At 35.0% G+C, this 19,852-nt stretch overlaps 1 protein-coding gene across 1 annotated transcript in view; it reads right to left on the reverse strand.

Annotated features, from left to right (window-relative positions):
• Nucleotides 1-3,513: 3,513 nt before the first annotated feature.
• Nucleotides 3,514-19,852, reverse strand: part of LOC128982814 (ADP-ribosylation factor-like protein 16) — a 37,320-nt gene continuing 20,981 nt past the window's right edge. Inside the window, exons 3-5 of the mRNA XM_054401829.1 lie at nucleotides 7,183-7,350; nucleotides 4,483-4,602; nucleotides 3,514-3,631 (exon numbers count right to left, since the gene is read on the reverse strand). Coding sequence (XP_054257804.1) covers nucleotides 3,560-3,631; nucleotides 4,483-4,602; nucleotides 7,183-7,350 — 360 coding nt within the window. The 3' untranslated portion in view covers nucleotides 3,514-3,559. The remainder of the gene's footprint in view (nucleotides 3,632-4,482; nucleotides 4,603-7,182; nucleotides 7,351-19,852) is intronic.

Raw genomic sequence — 19,852 nt, forward strand, 5'->3', positions numbered from 1 at the left:
TACCCTAGGGACACGTCATGGTCGTGAATTTCGAGACTTTGAAAATACGAAAAAAATACCTAGAACCTATTTAAAACCAAATAAATGTGTGTAACATGTTGCCCCCGTCCCAAAAAATATTAAAACACATAATAATAAACTACAAATCCAGTATCTACGAAGTAAAAGGCCAGGGACATGAAAACGTACGTTTTTAAATTTTCACTCTAATAGGTTTACCAACAGGGTGCAGCACTATATTTATTTTTAATTTATGAGAACATTTAATTTGCAACCAAAAGGTGAGTGAGCGTAGCGAACGAACATCAACCTGGAGGCGAGTTAGCGTAGCGAACGAGCTAACCTGAAGGCAAGTGAGCACAGCGAACGAGCTCCAACCTAAAGGTGAGTGAGCGTAGCGAACGAACTTCAACCAGGACGTGATTGAGCCATGCGAACGAGCTCATCTTGAAAATGAACGAGCATGTGACATAAAACCACAATAGGACAGGACGACGTCTGTCGGGCCAGCTAGTGTTATATAAATGATGCTGGTGGTGCACTCTCATGTTTGCCTCAGAACAATCTTTGTTTTTATGCAGACGATACAAATCTCAAAGTATCGGCTGAGTCAGTGCAACAAGTTTAAATTTTAAGTTTTGTTGAATTGGCAAACATTGGAAACTTTCTAGAGCAAAACAAATTGAAGCTTAATCCCAAAAAAAAACTAATTTTTTAACTTTTAAAACAAATCAAAACAAAAAGTTAAACCAAATATCATGTATAATGCAGAAGAAATTGAACATACACACAGTACACAGTTTCTAGGTCTAATTGTGGACCAAAATTTAAACTGGGATGAACATGATGATAAACTCCTTTCAAAATTATGTTCAGGACTATATTCACTCTCTAGAATGTCTTATTTTTGTAACCATAAAACATTAAAAAACATATATATTTATTCTATGGTTTGTGCCTTTATGGTTCAACTACAATAGCAAATTTGGATAGGATACTTAAACTTCAAAAAATAGCAATAAGAATAATTTTGAAATTAGAACACAACGAAACAACCAAAAACAAATTCAAAGAACTGAAAATTTTAACGGTATATGGCCAATTTATTTACGACACAATTATTCTAGCAAAAAACCGCTTGAGCACCTCTGAGACAAAATTATCACCCATACAACACTCGGCATAAAAAATTCCTTATTTCAAGTAAACACAAATTAAAATTCTATGAAAAAAACCATCCTATATAGGATTTAAATTTTTTAAGCATATCTTCCTAATGAAATCAGAAATGAACAAAGCAGGAAGAATTTCATGAGAAAACTAAAACTTTATTTAGTAGAGAAAGCGTTCTATTCACTGGAAGAGTATTTTTCCACCTCCCCTCTTAGCGTTAGTAATTAATTCAGTTTTGATTATTTTCATTTCCTGGTTCTTGGTTTTTAATGTAGGTACATAATGATGCAAGATATGCAGATTTGTTAATTATTAATTTAAGATAGATTTAGTTGACGCCATTCAATGTACAAAACTGTACTTTATGAATAAAGCATATTTGATTTGATTTTAATAAATATTTCATAGTTAATTTGTCGATAGTGTAATGCAGGTTAATCTTATGTATAATTCATTACAAGGACCAACCACCAAACCACGCGTTAATTGTGGTAAAGGAAGCAAAATACAGGATTAATTTTAGTTAAGAGATAACCTTCTGGTTACTTTTACCAAAAACATTAGGCTATTTTAATAAATTTATCATACCAATTTTGTACACACCCTTTTTAGTACTTAGAGAAAACACAATAATCCCTCATGATACTGGTTGATGATCCTCCTTATTTTTGCCAGATTAAAACGTTTCTTGAAGTTGAGGGTTGAGTAAAAACTTATATTTCATCGCAGTTTCTTATTATGATTATTTTCTTTCCACGGTGGCAAATTTGATCCCTTTGTCTAAAAGCCATGGAACCCTTTTAAACTGTACGGTACCAAAGTTCTAGAGGATATCAAAATACAACCACCATTGCATATGTAATTTCAAGCTTTAATTTGATACCAAAATCAGTGTTATACAACAACAGTTTTTTCTGTAGCTCTCAATAACCCAACATTTATCTATTTCTTTGTGTATGTAGGTATTAAAAGAACATACTTCAGATTCAGTTAAGCCTAAAATTATTCAAAGATCCCGTGGGTGATAACATAGGTGCCAAAAAGATATTTTTTTGCTTTTAAGATTAATAATTAACTGATAAAGAAGCGGATGAAGCAACAGTCTGATCTAGAGTTAAGTTCACAAGAACAGTGGGAATGAAGCTGGTAATGCCTCTCACATTGAACAAATCCAAAACTGGGTTCATAGGCAAGACTAGCAACTTGCCGTAGAACGAAGAGGAGTATTGGTGTTAGCTTCGAACTTACCATTCCCGGAGCTCACATTGAGCATACACCATACCGGAGCTCACAATGAGCATACACACTTCCGGAGCTCACATTGTGCATACACACTGCTGGAGCTCACATTGTGCTAATACACTTCCGGAGCTCACATTGTGCATACACACTGCTGGAGCTCACATTGAGCTAATACACTTCCGGAGCTCACATTGAGCATACACACTGCCGGAGCTCACATTGACCATACACACTTCCGGAGCTCAGATCGACTTACATACCGGAGCTCACATTGCATTACAAAATCCAAGTTGTAAATTTTTATCAAACCGTGAGTTTTAAGTGTCCACAGTTAAGTACAAAACATCTTTTTAAAAAGTGACATATATTTTCTTTAAATAACCTCTCCTTCTACCGGACCTCACATTACTGTGTAATACCATGGAGCTCACATTGGTTGCCAAACGCGTATGTGTGTGTCTTGTGTGTGTGTCTGTTAGCGCGATAACTTGAGCAAAAATTATACGATTTTGATGAAATCTGGTACAAACGTGTAAACCTGCGTTTATTCAAACGCATTTGCGAACCAGCATAATTGGACTATGGGAACGGGTTTATGGGGGTTTTATGGGGAAAATGAATGTTTCCCATTTCTGAAACACAACATTTCATTATTTATTTCCAAACCATTTTGTAGCACTTTTAGTTATACCAAAAAATATATAATTTGTATATCAAAGCGTTGATAAATGCCCAACGGTTACAAAGATTATTCCAAAAATTGTAAATTTAAAATTCTCATGTTATTTTTATGAAGGATAAATAAACAGTTGTAGTTTGCTTGTTTATGGATATATTTCAATCAAATTTTGCAAATTTATTTATTTTATACTAAGCTATCAAGATTCCAATAACAAACCACCTCAATACCTTCCCTGTAGCAGCAATCCTAAGTCCTCATTAAAATTAATGAAGATAGCTGTAGCAAACATCTTTGTCGTGACTAGTCGTAACAGTTAAATTGTAAATTATGTTTTCACAATCAGTTTTCTAATTCTATTTCACTATTTTGATAACACGTAGTAGTTATCATATAAGATTATTGAGTTAACTGTTAACTGTAACACGTAGCCTACATACATAGGCCTATAGGCTCATAAATTCTTCAACTACATGAATGTTTCTCGCCAAGCCAGGAGATGACAGTACTGATGCCCTCGCCTGTAGTTGCACTCACCTTGGGTCAAGAAAAGTTTGTTAAGTCTTATATTGATGTATTTATAAAGTAAAATTTGTGGTATTTCCCAAACAATACAAGATTTTTACCTTTACTGGAGAAGAAGCTCATTATTGTAATCAGAAATTAATAAAAACCTATTTTTTATATTTGCAGTATAGTACTTATATAAATATCAATTTTATTGGAGAGAGGTTTGGAAACTAATAGTCTTCTATTTCCATAGGTTTATTGATAACATTTCTGCTGTTCATCCTTGTTGTCAATGCGATGGTGGAGAAAGAGTTTTTGTAGGGCAGGGCAGGAGTTCTCTTAGTCAGAGAGAATTCTCTACTGGTAAACTCAGCCTTTCAGATGATATCGATAGCTAAACTTATAGCTAAAGGTACCTCTCTAAATTTTCACCAAAATCATCAAACTTAAATTATATTGTTTGCTGGTTGCTCAATCCTAATTGATGGAAACTGGTAAAAGTTGAAAGAGTACTTCATCATTCTTCCCAATTTTCTAGTTTGTTCTCAACATGACTAGTACAATATTTACAAATCTATTTAGTTTGCAATACCCTTAGTATCTGAAATCAATACTTTTCAAATTCCCTGCTATTTTTTCGAATGTTTGAAGAGCTTTACAAAATAAAAACTTACTAGCTTATACTTAAAAATCTGTTTAACTCCTTTGATATTTATGCCTGGATCTCAGGTAAAATAAAATTATATCCAGTGTCACCAGACTACTTACAGGAACTACTGATGTTAACCCTTTAGGGGTGTGTTGTATTTACTGTAAAATGTTCGACACCACTAAGTGTCTGTCTTATTCATTAATTTCTCTAAACTTGTAGTACTAACCTCAGCAATAGTAATATTCTGAGGTACCTCCTGCTTCAATCTGTTGTATTGGAGCATGAGCAAAGCTTCATTACGCATCTGCCTGTAAGATGCGTCCATTTTCGCCAGGACCATCATAATCTGTAACAACTATTACCATCAATGTACTGTGGCTGATTAATGAGGGGCCAGAAGTGTAACAGCAGCAATCTGAAATCTTTAAAATTATTTGTACTTGTGTATTTGTGTAATTATCTTTGTAACAACTAGATTTGTACTGGGGCGAAAAATGCGGGCAACGATGAAAAGCACCGCTTAAGTCAGACAACGATGAATCTGGACACAGTGCACTCAAACGATGAACTTGGACACATTGGGTGTCCCAGTGCACATAAACGACGAACCTGGACACATTTTTAAGTAGTCCGGTATGTTGCACGACACGACGAAACTGGACACATTCAAAAGTTTCACAGATTAACGCTGCATGCAAACGACGAACACGGACACTCTAATTTTTTAACAGACTGTACACCAGGCTAAATCAAATACTCAGTCTCGCTCGGTTGTCTTTGTAAACCCTGAATGAGCTTCCTAATACAGAAATTCCGTGAATACACGTTATTGTTATAAGGCTTCTTTCAAATCGACTAATATACTGTGTTGTAGTGACTCATAGCTTAGCAAAAACATTGCACATTATAAATTCGGGAATTTAATTGCATGTTTATTTGGTCAGTGTAAAGTTTTGCTAGATATTAGTAAAAAATTACAGGCCTACGGGGCCTGTATACACCGTGTCCCAAAAAGAATGGATCAAATCTACAGCTTAATGTACGTCTTGCTAGGGGTTGTAGAAAAGTCAATTAGGCTCATTTTAAAGCTGTCATTTTAAAACTGTCATCTTAAGGTATTTTTAGTGCCCTTCAATATAGTAATTAGCTGTTCCATAGTGGTTGTTGGCACGTTTGAATTTTACAAACATGAAATTGCAATGGAGATGCAGTTGGAAGCACAATGTATTGAATGGTTTATAAAGACAAAATCTGTGGTGTGTGTGTTTTTTTTTGGGGGGGGGGGGTTTGTTAAGCAAAGAGATGCCTTTGAAAAAATATCTAATAAAAAACACCACAATGTGTGATTAGTGCTGAAATACTGCCTTAATTTTAATCGAGCAAATAACAACATGTAGAGGTTAGGCGGTCATACCATGGTAGGAAAAGCCTAGGAATTTAAGGAAAAAATTGTTTATCAAGTTAACTTTTGATTTTTAATAATAATTTTTTATGCCAGTTTAATTTGATCCATTCTTTTAGGACACCCGGTACAAAGAGGGCTAGCTCATTACGTTCGGCCCATTGTAATATAGCATTAAAAATATACTCCAGTATGACGTTTTCGTGGCGAAACAGCTGCAATAGAGCAGTTAAGTTGCTATGGATTATTATATTATTTTTAAATGTAACCTCGACTAAACCTCTTTCACAATGTGCTGTATGTTGTCTATCGTACCTACATAGGTTAAAATATTAATCCCAATTCATTTGAACCTTAATAACGCATCAAGCAGTTTCCTGATTAATTATTAATTACCTGATTTTCATATTGACAAAAATTGTTTTTTGCAAGATAATCACGTTTCGGTCTTTACGTTAGTTTAAATTGATCAACATCTGTTCGGCAAAATAAAATTATTGATATATTTAATATACAGGTGTAAGTCTTGTTTTCTCAGTCACTACTGGACTGATATACAAGATTTATGCCTCAAATTAAAAGAGATAATGCGTAGATGTGGCAAACTTCCTTAGAATTTACGTTTTTTCTAAGGGATACGACCTACAGCCTTTTAAAGGTCGAGTCAATACAATTCTTACAATTCTTATTGAATAATATAATACACAAAATCATTCGTCAGCTGTTTAATGTTTCTCAGAAATTTGTTTTTATTATTATAACCTCACTTTCAGTATTTAATTATTAATCTCGGAGTTCTTGTTTATAAACACACGATTTCGAACAAGGGAATAGTTATTTGTGTAACTTAATGGGCGAAGTAGCACTTTGCTGTACACGAGAGAAATGTTTACGCACGAGCCGTAGACGAGTGTGGAAAGTTTTTTGAGTGCAGCAAAAACAGTTTGCACTCACACACATTATATTTTTCAAAACTTTTATTATATAAGTATATACAGTAGATAGATCTAGATTTCAGACCAGCTAGTTAGCGCAATACCAAAATAAACTTAAATCAAACAGAGACCTATACTGTACCACTAAAGCATTGGCCACACTTCAATCCTCCAGGGAGCATTCATCCGCATTTTGGCAGAAGCGATCCGGGTGGACCGGAGCGGATCTGACAAGTGTAGCCACCTACCAGTACTTTCAAAATTTGGATGAGGATCGGGGGTTCCGGGAGTGCTCGGCTATTTCACATCACGTGGCTTCCTCGAGGATGAGTGGAATCATAGAACGAGTGTGTCTTTCCGAGTATCGTACAAAAGTAGCCACCACTTCTGATCGGAACGAAACAAAACAAATCGGACAAGTGTAGCCCTAGTTTAATTTTCACAGCAACTATACACCTCTAATTTATGAGGAATTGACATTTTGGATATCTATGTAGTCTACATCTGATTTACAAGGAAAATGTGTACAGTAAGTGTCAAAACTAACCTTCAGTAAATAAACTCTAAGCTTATCTATAATTGAATTGACCTTAACTTTCTGCAGCTGAGGTTCAGCCAGTATTGTGTAGAGCAAAACCCCGGCGGCTGCTATCTGACAAAGATTACTGGCATCTACCACAAACATCACCTTAGTGATATCTTGGTAGTAGTGACACCACATAGGTGCCATGGGACCACCCAGCTCTCGTATGGTTATCTAAAAAAATCACATACACAAGTAGTATAACACAATCCTCCAATGCCCAGCTCCCCCACTATAAAAGTTAGACAGTGTCCATAAACATCTCCATTTAACATTTAATAGTGTCCTGGTTGTAGTGATGTCACTTGGAACCATTAAACAATAAGAGTAGCCTGATTTGACATCAATATTTACTGGTTTATTTGATTTTACATACCAACGGACATCTCAAATTTTATAAGCTAGTCATAAATACATTTCTCTCAAACGACTGTAGGCCAACATAAAATTCAAAAAGATTTCATACAATAAATATGGCTACCCAGCAATAAATGAATACTAGTAAACCCAATGCTCGAAATCAAGCAATTGAATTAGGGTTAAGAATGAAAAGTAACAACTTAATTTGTTTTATAATTTTATTTTGTAACTGTAAAGAAAGCAGTCTGCATCATTTTATTAACTCTCTGTATACTATACTTTTGGTGAATACCCTGTCATCAGTTTTAATTTGATTTTTGGTATTTTATATAACCAACCTAAGAAACAATTTCACTTCAATCATAAAATCAAATGAAACATATTATTCATTCTGATAGCCCCTGGACTACGAATAATGACTTATATAGGCTTACCTCCGTCAGTAGTCCAAAATTGTGTCTTTTTCAACTAATGTTGTTCAAAGCTTACATGTTTCGTTGCACTGCAACATCGTCGGAGCTTTATGTCAAAAATATCAAATAATTTACACATAGAACAAAACACGGAACACGAAACATTTAAACACGTAACAACACGATAGCGCTATCATGACACGGCACGGCAGCGGTTGTAGGTAGAAGTCTCCCTACAAGGTAGACTTGTAGCCTTGTAGACTTGTAGGTAGAAGTCTACCTACAACCGCTGCCGTGCCGTGTCATGATAGCGCTATCGTGTTATTACGTGTTTAAATGTTTCGTGTTCCGTGTTTTGTTCGATGTGTAAATTATTTGATGTTTTTGACATAAAGCTCCGACGATGTTGCAGTGCAACGAAACATGTAAGCTTTGAACAACATTAGTTGAAAAAGACACAATTTTGGACTACTGACGGAGGTAAGCCTATAAGTCAAATAAAACAGATGCGATTTTAAAACAAATTATACCACATGTTATCCTTATGGGAGAAAATCACACTTTAAAGGAAGCCCCTGCCCAAACTAATCGAAACTTTAAAAAATCAATTGTGTTATAAAAAGAAATTTTAGAAGTAAAACAATCCGCCGTCATCACTTACCCATTTAAAACCGATTTATAATAATATGATTAATAAAACCATTTTAGCAAATTTCCCATATAGGGAATAAGCTATTACCGCAGGTCTCATGGTAAGACCCGGGACTGATTTACTTTTTCGTTTTAAAGTCCCCAGAGGCCAAATCATCCTCCGTTCAAATTCTTGTGCTAAATACTTGATGGGCAACATGATCAAGCACCTGATGGATGGCTTGTCTGTAAGCTGACCGTCAACAATTTCACTGATGTAATCTCGCAGGGACTGTCGGAGGATCCTGCCCCTGTTAACCCCTTTCGGAGTTATAAGCTATTTCCACACTCATGCCCTATTGTTTGCACCAAACACATGCCTCTTAAGCATGCCTTGACGCAGATGGACGCAAGTGACGCATGCGTCAAGGCATGCCCAAAATGAGTCAGAAGAAGCTCCATTCCATAACGCACAGCGTAGCGCTGGACGATCCACTAGCCTTGGATTTATGTGCGTTTTAACTTGCAACTGCTTTACATTTTTGTCAAGTCGTCCGTGTTGTAGTTATTTGAAGCATATTGAATGAATAACTAAGAAACCTCAGAATTCATAGAAGATTATCGCTCTCACATATGTTTTTGGGACATACGGAGTAATAAAATAAAAAAAGATTTAAATTAACTAAAATAAAATAAGAAAATGTTGAGTTTTAGAGTACTTTTTTATCCACATTGTCCGCCATGATTTCTTACGTTTTGGAACTTTTGTTAAGGTTAAAATATGCCAAACCATCCCTCATATCAGAATAGTGTCGTTTTCATCTAATTAGGAAAAGGTATCTGAGAAGGTAGGAATGTGACGTATGAGTGTGGACACTCAAGGCACATGCAATAGCGCTTGCGTTGATTGTGTTGAATTGAAAGCTGTAAGGCAGATTGAAATTGAAAGCGCACGAGTGTGGACGTAGCTATTTTGTCAAGTATCATGCAGTTAGAACTGAGTAAAAAAGGGAGAGTGCAATGTTTTAGTAAAATACTGATTAAAAATGTAATTTATGAAATAAATGCCTATCATTGTATTTGAATTGATCTACATAAAATTTCCTTTTATATGACACTAATTTTAAATATAAAATATTTTATAGCAATTTCCAATGCATATATGCATTTTTTATAGAAACATATTTTTTGAAACCAAACCTTGATTTTTTCAATCTATTTCTTGGTCAAATTCATAAATAGTATTCAATTCCTTAATTACAAAATTTATTTGGTTTATATATAGATAAAATCCTTCATTTTATAGCTTTTTTTTGTTGAGGCCTAATACAATTTTGGTGCAATAATTGTAATAGTACTGTGTACTAAGTTATGGTGTTGTGAGTATTGAAATAAAAGGGAAATTGTATTCTAAGCATGAAATATAATTTTTCCAATTAACTATAAAAAAGGAAAGAATTAGGTTATTCAATAATAATGTAACATTTTTCTTTTCTTTTATTCCACTATGCGTGAGGCAGGCGCTGCTCGTCTTTAGTCTTTCGTATCCTGCTGACGCACTAGGACGGGCGCCCGTCTGTAGGCGGAAATGGGTTAAGGCTGGCACCAACACATTGGTAGCGTCTAGAATGGGACTAATTGTCTCGGCTTGTGACCAGAACATGCGTTGTAGGAGACGCTTCAGACAAGCAGCCCAAGTACTGGTGGACTCAAGAGATCTCGGGACTCCGGAAAGCCAGACAAGCCGCAATGATATCTAGAAGAATCCCGGATTTTGAGGCTAAGTCCCATCCTACAGGGCCACGAGGAAAGCTCTCTGCCATAAACTCCTTGTCAAACTCTTGGCAGCAGAGAGGAGGGCGATCCTCTAGAGACAAGGCTATATCAGTAAGGAAACTGAAATAATAGAAGAGTGCTTCTGCACTTACCCGATGTGGCAATTAAGAGAACTAGGAACAAGAAACTACAGGATAATTGTCTGGCAGACTCATCAGGCATGTCCAACTGTACATATCTTTTGTAAAAATCTGTCCATTATTAATGGAGGAGTAGTGTTTTGTAGAAATCGCCTTTACACATAAGGATATAATGTTTAACAGTAACAATAAATATATATGTATGGATATATAAATAACGATAACAACAAACAAATATATACCAACAATAACAAAATAAATCTATATATATAAAATCCAATGTATGTTTGTTTGTATGTATGTATGTTTGTTTGTTTGTTTGTTTGTCCTTTATGGATTCCGAAACCGCTCAACAGATTGTAATGAAACTTTCAGGCATTATTAAGCATTATTCAAGGATGGTTTGTGCAAAGTTTGGTGTAGATCCGTCAAAAGGGCTCCGCCCCAGTGGCTCTGGAGTTTCCCATGTTAACCTTATGAGTACACATATTTAAATGGAATTAAAGAATCTTAACAGCTGGTTCAACTAAGCAATTTGATTCTGTGATGTTCAATAGCATTACAAAGTTAATAAGTTTACCAAAAGGGTGTAGCACGATTATTTTTTTTTTTTATTTATGACAACAGCTAATTTGCAACGAAAAGGTGAGTGAGCGTAGCGAACGAACTTCAACCTAAAGGGGAGTGAGCGTAGCGAACAAACTTCAACCAGGATCTTGAAAATGAAAAAGCATTTGACGTAAAACCACATTATGACAGGACGACGTCTGTCGGGCCAGGTAGTAACAGATAAATTAAGCCAAACTGAACATTAAATATATATTATTAAAATTTTTGTTTTTATGATTGAAGTAAATACATATAGTTTAATAAAATAGAACTGAACTTATTCATGAGTCAAAAACTAGAAACAAAAACAATAACAAAAACAAGTTAAAAGTCAGCTGCAATTTAAACAATGTTAAAACATATCACTTCTTCCCACCAAGTTTAGGCTTCTTCAATTAACCTCCTCTGTGGCCTGAAGGTCCTTGTTGATCTTCGCAGCTGAGGAGGTACATTCGGGTGTGGTAAAGCTTCTGCAGGGGATGTTCTAGGTCGTAGCTGAGGAGTGAAATTCGGATGTTGTGAAGCTACTGTAGGGAATGTTGTAGGGCTAGGGAATACAGCTGGTGATCCATGGGTTTCTGAATTCCGAATATGTACTTCTGCATTTCGTACTTGGAAATCTGAAGAAGACAGTAGCTGTGGTATTTGTTTAATGCAGGGGTCGTCTTCCTCTTCGGATTCATTGTCTTGGTAAAATTTCCGCATTTGACTTGTATGTCTTTTAGTGTGTCCATTAGAATCAATCAACCATGTGTTCCTACCTAACTGTCTAAGTATGGTTCCTATTTTCCATTTTACTTTCCCTTCAACAAAAGTACGAATGTACACTTTACTCCCAATAGAAAAGCCTCTGGTTTTCTTATATCGCAGCACTTCAGAAGGTTCATCTCTTGAGTTTATCTCTTGTGAAGGTTTGATAAAATCTAATTTAGTTCGCAGATTACGACCCAAGAACAAAAATGCAGGTGTTTGTCCAGTTGCAGTGTGAGGTGTAGCTCGATAGCGAAATAAATATGTCCTCAAGTTGTCTGTGAACAAGCTAGGCTCTTTATTGTACTGTAATTTGTTCATAGCTCTTTTAAAGGTATCTACATTTTTCTCCACTTGTCCATTTGAACTTGGGTGAGTTACTGGAGTCGTAATATGTTTGATATTATTACGCAAGCAGAAATCTTTAAAACCTTGCGAAGTAAATGAAGTTCCGTTGTCTGAGACGATTGTTCTAGGTATTCCATATTTACACAACAAATTCTTGAGCGCTTCTACTGTCTTTTCTGTGGTAATAGAGGACATAGGTACTATTTCTGGCCATTTCGAGAAAGCGTCAATTACTAAGAGAAACATTTGTCCGTAAAATGGTCCAGCAAAATCTAAATGGATTCGACTCCAAGGTTCACTTTCTTTAGGCCAGTTGAATAGATGTTTTTTACTTGGTAAATCTTTTGCAAACAAGTAACATTCATGGCAACGGTGACAAGTCTGTTCAATTAGAGCATCCATACCTGGCCACCACACATGACCCCGAGCCTCTGACTTCATTCTGACCATGCCATTGTGAGATTCATGCAAGTAGTTCATGATGTAAGTTCGGTATTTAGGTGGAATAACAGTTCTTATTCCCCACAGAAGACAGTTATTATGTAGAGTCAGTGCATCTTTCTTAGAAAAATAAGGCTTCAAGTTCTCATCTGGACACTTTATTAGGCCAACCAACTTTTACATAGTGCATCACCTTCTTCAAAACAGGGTCCTAACCGACTCCTCAGCGATTTCAGTACAAGTAATAGGAATCTCGGACTGCACTTCTGTTTGAATTGTCACTACTATTGTATGGTGTCCCTCATCATTTGAATCAAAAGAATTAGGTTGAAATGACGGTAATCTACTCAAACCATTGACTTTACCAAAATTTTTTGTAGATATGTATTCAATGTCATACGTATAGTTAGACAGTATTAGTGCCCAACGCTGAAGTCTATTGGCAGTTGTGGTAGGTACCCCTTTCTTAGATCCAAAAATTGTAAGCAAGGGTCTGTGGTCGGTCTGTAAAATGAAGTGTTTTCCCAGTAGATATGGGCGAAATTTCTTTATCGCAAAAATGATGGCCAGCCCTTCTCTTTCTATTTGAGAATAGTTCGCTTCAGTGGAAGTCAATGTTTTTGAAGCATATGCAATAGGCTTTTCAGAGTTGTCAGAAAATCTATGAAAAATTGCAGCACCGATTCCTACAGCTGATGCATCTGCAGCAAGAATGATGGGTAACTCTGGATTGTAATGTGTTAGTACAGGTGCATTCATTAACAAGTCTTTTAATTTGTTGAAACTGTGTTTATATTGATCAGTCCACAACCAGTCTACTCCTTTCTTCCGCAGTTGATTTAAAGGATAACAAACTTTTGAAAATTCTGGTATGAATTTGGAGTAGTATGTAAACATCCCTAAAAATGCCTCCAACTCTTTGACACTTGATGGATGTGGCATATCTACAATGCCTTGAACTTTAGAATCCGAAACTTGTATGCCATTTTTAGTTATTACAAACCCAAGATATGTTACTGTTTCCTGCATAAACTTGCATTTATCTTTGTTCAATTGGAATCCAAACTCTTTAATTTTATTGAAAGTATTCTCTAGATTTTTATAGTGTTCTTCATCATTGTGCCCTGTAACAAATTATATCATCTAGATAGTTTGCTACGCCTGGCAACCCATTCAACATGTTGTACATAACTTTAGAAAATATAGCTGGAGCGGATGCGATTCAAAACAAAGTCGCTTGTATCTGTAAAGTCCTTTGATGGTATTAATCACTAGTAAGTCTTGCAAATCTCTATCTACTGGTATTGACAAGTAGGCATCAGATAGATCTATGACTGAGAATTTTTCTCCTCCATTCAACTTAGCAAATATTTCCTCTTTTGTAGGTAGAGGAAATTTCTGAATCTTTAAAGCCTGATTCAATCCTGTTGAAAAATCTGCACAAATTCTTATTTGACCAGAAGGTTTTTTAACAACTACACAAGGTGCAGCCCAATCAGAATAGTCAATTGGTTCTATCAGATCAGCTTCTACAAGCCTGTCGATTTCCTCGCACACTTTGTCCTTTATTGCAAATGGAACTGGCCTTGCCTTCTTGTAAATAGGAGAAGCGTCTTCCTTTAAAATTAAGTGTGCCGTGAATTTTGTACAATGGCCACTTTTGTTACAAAAGAGTTCCAATTATTAGAATCAATCCATTTACTTAAGCTCATTCTTGAAAGTGAACTATGAAACCCTGACCTTGAAATGTCATCAACTTCCTTGGAAACCCATAAAGAATCACTTTGTAATGAATTAAGTGGCAATTCGTTGATTTTAAGCTCCTCGATCCAGTCTCTACCTAAAAGATCCTGAGTGCCACCTTCAGCAACGTACAGCTTTAGCTCTCTTTTAGTTTTCCTGAATGCCACTTTAACTGTTTGTTCACCAATCAAGTTTATGCAATGGCCACTATAAGATGTCAGTTTTGTATTTGAATGTAACAAAGGAAATTTTCCTAATCTTTCCCAAGTTGGTTGACATATAACAGAAACACAACTTCCTGTATCTAGTTGCATATTAATTAAAATACTATTGATACAGATAGAAACCCAAATTGGAGAAAATACACTGACGTTATGACACTGAAGACCAAGAGAAAAAATAGCTTCATTTGTCAACTTAGGTGAACAATCAAGTATGTTAGAGTCGATAAAGGTCCTAGAATCTCTTCCTTTTTCCTTGTCAGTGAAATTTACTTGTCGGTTGTACGTTCCTTTTCCATGTCCACCAATTTTTTTGTTTTGAAAATCTGTTCTCCTTTAATTTTGCAAACTTTTGCTAAGTGACCTTTTGTATCACAATTATTACATATTGCATTTCTAAATCTACATTGGTTCCTAAAATGGTTACCACCACAAGAATAGCATAAATAGTTTGAATTTTTATTTAGAACCTCTCCATTGCTCTCATTATCGGAAAATGAAATCAGATTTTTCTTTGCTGAAGTGGCAAAAACTGAACTTAATGTTCTAGCAAATTCAAGTACAGTATTGAAATCTGTGTAATCTTTCTGAAGTAAATTAGCTCTAATAGAATCTTCATTAATACCCATTATGAAGGATGTAATGAGAGCATCTTGATAAAAGTCACCAGGGAAATCACAACTGCTGGCTAATTCTTTTAAGTTACTTGCAATGGTGGACAAAGATTCAACACCTTGCTTCAGTGAAAAGAATTTTACTCTTTCGGCAACTTTAAACTTTACTGGTTTGAAATGTTTTACCAGAAGTTCATAAAGTTGTTCATAAGTGAATTCACTAATTTCTTTTGGCTTGCAAATAGTTACCAATGTTTTAAGAACTGTACTATCCAGGCAGTCAATGAATAAACATCTTTTAATATCATCATTTGTAATATTACCCAAACATAAATTTGCCTTGAATTTAATATTCCAAACATCAATGTCGCATGAATTAGGGTTAAATTTTTCACATCTAGGTTGACTTACCAACATAGAATTATTAAGAGTTGCTGGTAATGTATCTTCAGACATTATATAAATTCAAATTTATTTTAAAAATTGAAATCTCACTACACATTGTAGTCTGCTGTAGAACAAAGAATAATATTACATTAAATTTTGCAAGTTTGTTTAAACCTAATTATGATAATTGTTATATAGGTGGTTTCTTATAATATTAATAGAAAATTTTATGGCTGTTAAAGATATTAAATATAGCACTTGATTTTCCAAATTGAATTTCTTCCAAAATTTCTCAACTTGTTGAGGAATTGTTCCTCTTGATCCAATGAGTAGTCCATATACTTCAAATTTTGATATTTTGTATTTCTCCGAATAATAGGGGATAGTTTTCTTATAAATATTTACTTTTTCTTCATGGACTTCCTGTGGCTGATATTGATTTGTCTCAAGACGAACTGTTGGGTCTATAATGAGACCGAAATCTTTCTCCTTGTCTATAACAATGATGTCACTCCGCCTCACAGAGCCCTCTTCTTGCTTCTTCTATAGCCATGACCTCTTCATAGACCTCATAACTTTTCTTTCTGAATTGATCAGCTCTGATTTTTCTGATGGTATGGTGGCGGGTATTTTGTAGAAGACTACTAAATGGGCACTTCCCAAGGACGTGGGCAAGAGTTTCAAGAATAAATTTCTCAGATACAGGACAATACCTGCACTGGTTCCCGTCCCTGGATCTCCCATGGAGACTTCTAAGAGGAATAACGTCTCCGACCATTTTCAAATATTGTTTGAACTCAGCTTCTGTGAGGCCACAACCTCTAGCCAAATTTTTATTGATCTTGTTACATTCTTTGAAAAGAACCACCCCATTCCCTTTGTATGGAAGTTTACACCAATTTTGATACTCTTTTGATACTCTACAATTTTGAAGTCTCGTAAGGTTTCTCGCAGTATCTTGGGTTTTGATTCAATAAATTCAATACTTAAATTCAATTTTTCCAGACAAAACCTAATTTCTTCATCAAATTGACGAATATTAAGTAAGTAGAGGTTTCCCGTTTGTTTTAATACGCGACATATGTTTATATGTTGGATTGAAGATTCCCACATTGATTTACATAACCCAATCCCTTTGCTTTTAGTACTTGTATAAAACATAGAATTTGGCATATCATTTGGAAGATCTAAGATTTCCTTTGTTGTTGATTTTATCACTTTATCAACATCGTCAAAGAATTTCATTGTAATTTTCTTAATTGGTGCGGTTTGAAAAGGATATATTAAAGATGGCCAAATATTATGATTCAATACATACATTTTTTGTTCAGACCTTAAAAAAGGAGAACATGTCAATTTTTCAATTTTGTTTATAGAATAGAATAGAATAGAATAGAATAGAAATCTCTTTATTGCAGGAATGACAACAATGTATATACAGTACAGCATAAAAATTATAGTCCTTCTTTTATTTCTTAATGAATAAAGTAAACTAGAGAGTAAAACTAATACTAAGAGAATAAAAACTAATTATGACTATACAAAATAAAATAAAAAATTACTACTTAATCTAAACAGAATAATTAAAACCTGCAAAAGGTAGCCCCTACAGGCAAAAGCCCAGTTATAGGGGAACCCGATGCTAATAACTTGGTCTCCCGTAAAAACCCTTACAAAATAAAATTAACAATAAAACAAGTCGAGTACATTATTTGAACAAATATGGATGATAAGATAAAATGATCATTTGAGACAATATGGAAATATACACAAATACACACGTACATAAAATACCTAAACATATTACAAAAATAAGGAAAGTTGAATGATTAAGTATGATAACGAAAGTATGATAACAACAGTATAGCTAGATTAAATTCTTATTAAATAACATTTTGTGAAATAATGTCAAAACACTTATTCCTAAATTGTCTGAGTCCAGTAGTGAAGTCAATATGAGCAGATACAAGATTCATCAAAGTGAACGCTGATAACATAGGCGAAGTCGCGTGCCCCACCGTCCTAGCGTAATCCACATACAGTAGCCTACTAGCGCGACCACCGCGTCTCGGCACATGCCACGGCACGTTGGCCAAGAGCTCAGCATCGTCCACGGACCCAGTCATGACACCCTTCAGAAAACATAGGCTTGCCACCTTCCTCCTGACCTCTAAGCGATGGAATTCAAACAAATGTAGAAGCTCTTCATATCTTATTGACCAAATAGGATAAACACGAACCCCAAAAGCCTTGAAATACAAAGTCCTCAAGAATCGCTTCTGAACTCTTTCAATCATTTCTACATAGAACGATGTGTGAGGTGACCACACTATACTTGCAAACTCGAGCTTTGATCTGACTAGTGACTTATAAAGAGTTAAGAAAGTAAGTGGATCGTGGAATAGCTTACAGGTTCTAGTTATGAAGCCCAACGTACTAAAAGACCTATTAACCATGTTCGCTATATGTTCATTAAACTGCAAGTCTGATGTCATGATAACTCCTAAGTCCCTAAAACGTTTTATCTTTCTAAAATTGTACCATTGATGTTATAAGGAAACACAGTGGGATTTAGTGATCTATAAAAGGACATAGTGGAACATTTAGATACATTTAAGTTTAATTTATTCAGACAGCACCATTGATAAAGCAAATCGAGATCATTTTGTAGAAGTGTACAATCAGAAGACAACTTAATGGCAGAGAAAATCTTTAAATCATCTGCGTACATAAGAAAATTACTTTTTAGTATACAAGCTAAATCATTGATAAATATATTAAAACATAACGGCCCTAGATTACTGCCTTGTGGAACACCAGAAGGAGCCAGAAACGTATCAGATTTGTAACCTAAAAATGAAACGTACTGCCGCCTGTTCTGGAGATATGAAATGAAAAATCCTATCATATCAGCTGAAAATCCATAAAAATGCATTTTCTTCAAAAGAAGGAAGTGGTCTACCTTATCAAAAGCTTTAGACATGTCAGTGTAAACGACATCTACTTGAAGCCTTGAGTCCATTGCAGAGGAAGTGAAATTAACAAAGTTGATCAGATTGGTATTTATAGACCGAGCAGGCATGAAGCCATGCTGTCGGGGGCTGATGTACTGTTATCAATGAACTAATTGTTTTTTCAGAGTCAAATACTATGCTTTCAGAAAAATTTACTCCTAAGTATTTAATTTTTCCATTAAATGTTATAGATTTTATTTCTTTTGAACATATTTGGAAGTTTTCCTCTTGTAATCTACCTTTTTCAATGTTAATAATTTTAGTTTTTGATATATTTATAGTTAATCCAATTTCTCTGAAGAAGTCACAAATTGAATCGAATAATACAAGAGCACTTTCTCTATTCTTACCAATTAAAATGGTATCGTCAGCGAATCCTAGAATACTTAGAGAAGGCATGTCCTTGCATAGCTTATACCCTAGCTCCTCACTTACGGCATGTTGTGATATTTCAGAGAGGATATGGTCAATACATAGGTTATACAGAGTGGGTGACAATGGAGATCCCTGCATTACACCCCTTTAGACTGTGGAATCGAATTTAAACTATCTTGCACTCTATGTTTTCCATAAAATCATCCTCTTCGCCAGTTTTATGTTTGAAGTAAATACATAAATTGATATGTAAATTAGTTTAATAAAATAGAACTGAACTTATTCATGAGTCAAAAACTAGAAACAAAAACAATAACAAAAACAAGTTAAAAGTCAGCTGCAATTTAAACGATGTTAAAACATATCAGTTGTGATAGGACTACTATGTATAATTGAAATCATTATTACCACTATTGTCGGGACCACGTAAGTTTGCAGTTGAAGGAGGAGCCTACCTTATGGTTTTGAATGAACCAATGAGAACCGTGCGGTGTTGCCAAATCTAATAATACCAGGTGATTTGAAAATATTGCTTAGTATATTTTAATTAGTGTTGTCAACGGGCGATGTGGCAACGTCGCCCTAGCCTTGTCTTGTGATTGGCTGCCACCAACTGCAAACTTACGTGGTCCCGACTTTAGGTTTATAGTACTGAACTTGTACTACTTATGGTATATTGAATTTTTTTACCTTATCTATTAAAATTAGGCTATTTTAAGCACTTTTTACCTTTGGCACTTTTGGGGGAAACGACTATTCCACCCTGAAAATTGCCTTTGAACATGGCGAAAAGCGCTAGAAATCAATGATTTTTGGGAAATGGAAAATTTGTTTTTTTTTACATTTTATGTGTTT

Source organism: Macrosteles quadrilineatus, unplaced genomic scaffold, assembly GCF_028750875.1.
Source record: "Macrosteles quadrilineatus isolate MER2022 unplaced genomic scaffold, UCM_ALF_1.0 Scaffold_1__1_contigs__length_201487025, whole genome shotgun sequence".
NCBI classification, from domain to species: Eukaryota; Metazoa; Arthropoda; class Insecta; order Hemiptera; family Cicadellidae; genus Macrosteles; species Macrosteles quadrilineatus.